General features: G+C 43.2%; 1 protein-coding gene across 1 annotated transcript; it reads right to left on the bottom strand.

Moving 5' to 3' along the window:
* Window positions 1-70: 70 nt before the first annotated feature.
* Window positions 71-5156, bottom strand: LOC118756298. The gene is made up of 5 exons (XM_036491068.1): window positions 4609-5156; window positions 3737-4503; window positions 2900-3376; window positions 1768-1876; window positions 71-626 (listed from the first exon to the last, which is right to left on the bottom strand). The coding sequence occupies exons 1-5, from the start codon at window positions 5154-5156 to the stop codon at window positions 71-73; spliced, it is 2457 nt and encodes an 818-aa protein (XP_036346961.1).
* Window positions 5157-5949: the final 793 nt, after the last annotated feature.

Here is a 5949-nt window from a genome sequence, read left to right as displayed (position 1 = left end):
TATCATATGATTGACGAATGCAGTGGTTCCCTATCGGTGACCCAACATCCCGGCTCCGTTGAAATGCATTTCAAACTGGCAAAACTGCTAGCTTGTGGATGGGGCGCCGAATGATTCCCTTCGATGTGCGAACATCAACCACACGAATTTTCGAATCCTTTCCTGGTATGCAATTTACAATTCTTCCCATAAGCCATTTCTGCGGTGGTAAGTTGTCTTCATGTATGATGACCATTGTGTTGTTTTCGATGTTTGGCCGATCTGCAAACCATTTTGAGCGTACTTGTAGCTCGTTGATGTATTCATGTGACCATTGCTTCCAAAAGTTTTGTTTGATTGTAGCTATTTGTGCCCACTGTTGCGCATGGCTTATGTTGGATGACACGTTTCGCTCCGGAAGTGCTTTTAGTGCGTCGCCAATGATGAAGTGACCTGGAGTCAATGCTTCGTAGTCGTTCGGATCGGAAGACAATGGTGTTATTGGCCGCGAGTTCATTACCGCTTCGATTTCTACCAAGGCTGTTGTGAGTTCCTCGTAAGTAAGCCGTGAGTTTGCCATGCTGCGATTAAGATGGCCCTTTGCTGATTTCACGGCCGCTTCCCAGATCCCGCCAAAATGAGGTGCTCTAGGGGGAATGAAATTAAAATTCACAAATTCGTTAGCACAATACGAAATAATTGAGTCTTGATTTTCTTTTTCGAATAAAAATGATTTTAGTTTCGCAAGTTTATTACAAGCGCCAACAAAATTTGTCGCATTGTCGCAAAATATATCAGATGGCAAGCCTCTCCTTCCGATCATCCGCTTCAAAGATGCCACAAACGCTTCTGTAGAAAGATTCGAAACGATTTCTATATGCACTGCCTTGGTAGCTAAACAAACGAAAATTGCGATGTAGGCCTTGTAGGGTATCTTGCCTCTAATTCGCAGGTAAACGTCAACAGGTCCACAAAAAATCAATGCCGCAGCGGGCGAACGGGCGTGACGGAGTCAATCGCTCAACTGGTAGATGTCCCATGACTTGCTCCATCAGTTTTGGCTTGTAGCGTACACAATGTATGCAGGATCTGACCACTCGCCTTGCCACTTCACGCGCGTTGATAATCCAGAATTTGAGCCTTATCAAAGCTACGAGGGCCTTTGGTCCAGCATGATAATGACTGTGGTGAAGATGTCGCACATAGTTGATGATGAATTCGCATTTGCTTGGCAATAGTAGTGGGTGTTTCCTCTCTTCTGGTATGTCCGCCTGCTTTAAACGCCCACCAACCCTCAGTAATTGAAATCCTCTGACCGACTCAAGAAAAGGGTTCAAATAACGCAACTGTCCATTTGTGGTAAGATTTTTCTGCAAAAGATGAATATCATTAGCGAAATGTTCTTGTTGTATATTCCAAATTATGCAAAGCAGGGCATGATGCAATTCTTGTGAGGAAAGAGGGCCTGACTCATTGGACTTAACAACAGGTCGTAGATTATTAGCGAATCGAAACATCCAGCCGATTAATCGAATGCTGCTAGTGTACGAGCTCTTTTTATTGACGACTTCAAGAATGTGGTTGGTTTTTATAGTTGTGGTGAATGCTGACTTTCGTCTCTCGGCTTCTACGGTTTCCATATCAACGCCTTTGTTTTCGTTTTTAGGCCAAACCTCCATGGGTTTGTATAAAAATGTAGGTCCAGTGTACCAAATTGAGCTGGCGAGTTCTGCCACCGTACATCCTCTGGAAACTATGTCTGCAGGATTACTGTGTGTTGGCACATACCTCCAATGGGCTCCCGTAGTTAAGTCCTGTATTTCCGAAACCCGATTTCCAACGAACGCCGAAAGCGTTATTGAGTGCATCTTCAGCCAATGTAAGACCACTTGTGAATCTGTCCAGAGAAAAACGTTCAAGGATTTATTGTAAAAAATTGATTTGATTTTTGAAAAAAGACGAGCTAAAAGGAGAGCGCCGCAAAGTTCTAGCTTTGGCAACGACTGTTTTTTGATGGGGGCGACTCTGGATTTTGCGGTGAGACAACGAACGACAATACTTCCGGACTTGGTAACTGTTCTTGTATAGATGACGCATCCATATGCTCGAATGGACGCATCACAGAAGCCATGCAGCTGAAGGTCCAGGGAGTCGGTTGAAAGACAATACCTTTGCACCTTGAGTGATGATAGGTCCGATACGCTGTTAAGAAAGCTTGTCCAAGCGGAATGAATGTTGTGAGGCACGGATTCGTCCCAATCCAACCTAAGCAGCCATAACTCCTGCAATAAAATTTTTGACGTAATGGTAACAGGCGCCAACAAACCAAGAGGGTCGAATAACGATGATGCAATTGAAAGGATTGAGCGCTTTGTTATGCGATTTTTTTGTATTTTCCTTGGTTCAAACGAAAACAAAAAGGTATCATTTGCTTGATCCCATCGCAGACCTAGAGCACTCGTGACGGAGTCGTCCAAGTTGAGATTTTTTATACACTTATTTTGCCTCAGTCGAAAATGGTTAGAATGCCACTTTGAAAGCTCGAATCCACCTAAAGCTAACAACTGTGTTACCTCTTTCTTTATCCGTAGAAGTTCGTCCCAATTATCTGCGCCACACAACAAATCATCGACGTAAAATGACGATTTAACGATGTTAGATCCAAGTGTAAACTGATCCTGATATTGCTCAGCCAAGTAAATTAAACTTTGTATGGCCAGATATGGTGCCGAAGCCATTCCATAGGTTACCGTTTGAAGTTGATAGGTGCGAATTTTTTCAGTCGGGGAACTCCTCCACAAAATATATTGGAAACGTTTGTCACCGTCATGCACAAGTACTTGTCTGTACATCTTGACTATGTCGGCAGTCAATGCGAATCTGTATAAGCGGAAACGAAGAAGGAGAAGAATTAACTCACTCTGAATTGTAGGGCCAACCATTTGGATTTCGTTGAGAGATATTTGTGTTGTAGTCCGGCAAGAAGCATCAAAAACGACACGAAGTTTTGTTGTTGTGCTGGTGGGCTTTAGCACACAGTGGTGTGGGATGTAATAATGCGGTTCACCCAAATTCGGATTCTCCATGATGCTCATGTGTCCCAAACGCTCGTATTCATCCATGAAATCCACGTACTGTTTTCTCAAGTGTGGTAATTTTGCTAAACGACGCTCTTGTGCGTTGAATCGTCTCAGTGCGGTGGTGTACGAGTCGCCTAAGCAGGAGGGATCATCCTTGAATGGCAATTTCACTACTATTCTTCCAGCTGGATTCCTTGAAACAGTGGTTCTGTACATCTGCTCGCAAGTTGTTTGTTCGCGAGTCCAAGGCTCGGCATTGACAGCTACTTCCTCAATTCTCCATAGCTTCTCCAGCTTGGCATCCAACGAGTCATTGGCTGTAAATAAACATGAACGTTGAGACAAGTTGTTGCTTGATTGGTATCGACCCGATACAACCCATCCTAATAAAGTTTTTTGCAATATTGGTAAATTTGTTCCAAGTTTGATCTGGCCAACTGCCAGCAGACTAAAGAATGTTTCCGTACCTAACAACAAATCGATTTTTCTGGGTACGTAAAATTCATCATCAGCAAGGGTAATATTATTTGGAATATTCCAAGAAGAAATATCGATTTCAGGGTCTGGCTGATAGGCAATGTGCCGCGTAATGCAGAACGTCAGCGGAAGTTCGAATTCGCATTGCTGCGATTTTATATTAGTGGAAGTTTTGTATCTAATGTTTGTTGACGACTTACCGATGCCTTGGATTTCAATGTTTTGTTTACCTTTCGGTAACGACAGTCTTTGTGCGAATTCCTCAGTAATAAAATTCACCTGAGAACAGGAATCTAGCAGGGCTTTGCCTAGTCTGTAATCACCTGACGAATCACGAACTAAAATCATGGCAGTTGCTAGAATAACATTGTCAGATGACGAATTGTGCATGTGTGTGTGCACTGCGGCTTCGCGTGATGGTGGAGGATTTGTTGTCTGTTGGGCTGATGTGGACCCGCGGTGGAGTAAGCTGTGGTGCTGCTTTGAGCAAACCTTACATCTGTGGGTTGATGGGCATTGAGCCATTTGATGTCCTTTAGACAGGCAATTGATGCAAAGTCCCATTTTCTTCGCTTGGTCGAATCGCTGGATGATGTTGTAAGACTTAAAACGATCGCAATTAGAAATTTTATGGTTTGTGCTTGAGCAAACAGAGCACGGCGTATTGGAGCAGGTAAATGAATATCCCTTTGGCTGATTCCTTACCTTACTTAATGCAGCTTTGCTGTTACCTGGAATAACTGCTGATCCTGTGTGGCTAGCTTCCATCGACTCCAAATATTGGCAATGCCTTTCCAGCACCTTCACACAGTCGCCCCACGTCGGCAGCGTCTTAAAATCCAAAGATTCTTTCCACTTTTTATTGGTTTGTTCATCCGATTTCTGAAGCACCAAATAAATGAGCATGGCTTGGGAAATTTGCATTTCATTACCCAACGAGAGAAGTGAACCGTAAATGGCAGAAGTCCTGTCGATAAGACTTCTCAATTGTAGTGCGTTTGGTTTCGAAACCGCTGGTAACTCGAATAAAGAAGAGATATTTTCCAAAAAAATTAAAGTTTTATTGTCGTACCTTTCTTTCAGCCGTTCCAATGCTTTAGGGTAATTTTCATTGGTCACCTGGAATGCATCGACGGTTTCTAAAGCTTGACCTTGAAGCGAGTTTCGCAAATGATTAAATTTCTCGATGTTTGAAAGACTAAATTCTTTATCAATTATCTGTTTAAAGGATGTAATAAAATTCTGGTACTCAGAATACTTGCCGCTAAACGTTGGGAGTTTGAGCTTTGGTAATTTAGTGCTGTGCTGCACAATGCAGCTTGTTTCCGGAAGCGAAATATTATGATCCTCCACTAGCTGTGCTTGAATCGTTAATTTTGTAGTGACGTACAATTCCTCAAGGTCCGCGCGTCCTCCATCGTCGGGATCCAATTTTTCTATATCCGTCTGAATGGACAGTACCTGTTTAAAGTAAGATTCAAAAATGCCCAAACGACATTTATATTCGGCAGCTGAGAGAGTTTTACCTCCTGGACGTAAACTAGCATCCACAATGTTCTTGATGCGCGTGATGTTTTTCTTAGTATTTGCGCGCTGTTGCTTTAATTCGTCCAAAGACATTGTTAAAGGCAGTAAAATTTCAGGCGGCAAAAATTAAAACGCAAATGGCAATTTGTGGCTGTTATTGAGGGATTACTTACGTGTAGTCGCGAAAGGGAAATGTTTTGCGACAGTGGCAATGGCAAGCTAGAAAAAAGGGTGGTCAAACCCAAGGTGCATACATACATACGTGTGTGGCGATATGTGCGCCTTTTGGTGCAGTGCAACCAACGAATCAAAGTAATGATAGCGAGGGTGATGATGACTGGAAGGCGGCAGTGTTCGAGAGCGATGTGTGTGCTGAGCTGGAGCGACGGCCGTAAGCGATGGTAAGCGAGCGAAGAGGTAGCAGAAACGACGACTATTCAAATGCGGCTGACGAAATGAATCTATCAGTGTCAATGATAGTTCTTGTATCCAGCGGCCAAGTAGCTTGGAGATAATGACGTTTCCGTGAGTGAGATTGATGGTGGCTAGCAGCACGTCCAACGATGGCGATGAGGGGTCTAACGCTGACCACCAGATGTAAATGATACGAAGCGTGTACTTACAAGTTATATAATATGTAGTGCCAGCCCCACGTTGGGCGCCAAAAAATGTAGGATTACAAAGCCTTTTTTGTAACCGCGCAAAACTCAAAGTAGCGAACAATCGAACGACACAGGGAACGGGCCAAGCAACGATGGGCAGATGTAAACGCCTTGGTGGTCAGCTGTTAGACTAACTTTATTAGACAAATTCTTCTCCTTAAGTAATTTCCAACTAATACATAACTACCGATAGATATCTCAATACATTCGTAACTTATAATATT

Source organism: Rhagoletis pomonella, unplaced genomic scaffold, assembly GCF_013731165.1.
Source record: "Rhagoletis pomonella isolate Grant_MI unplaced genomic scaffold, Rhpom_1.0 Rhpom_scaffold_09675, whole genome shotgun sequence".
NCBI classification, from domain to species: Eukaryota; Metazoa; Arthropoda; class Insecta; order Diptera; family Tephritidae; genus Rhagoletis; species Rhagoletis pomonella.
This window is presented reverse-complemented; position numbering and strand designations above follow the sequence as displayed.

Excerpts from the sequence above, each read along its gene's own strand:
- LOC118756298 (XM_036491068.1), bottom strand. The coding sequence starts at position 5,156 with ATGTCTTTGGACGAATTAAAGCAACAGCGCGCAAATACTAAGAAAAAC. Across the intron at positions 4,504-4,608 it reads TTGGAACGGCTGAAAGAAAG|GACTTCTGCCATTTACGGTT; the intron begins GTACGACAATAA and ends TCTTATCGACAG. Across the intron at positions 1,877-2,899 it reads GGTTGGCCCTACAATTCAGA|ATTCACAAGTGGTCTTACAT; the intron begins GTGAGTTAATTC and ends TTCTCTGGACAG.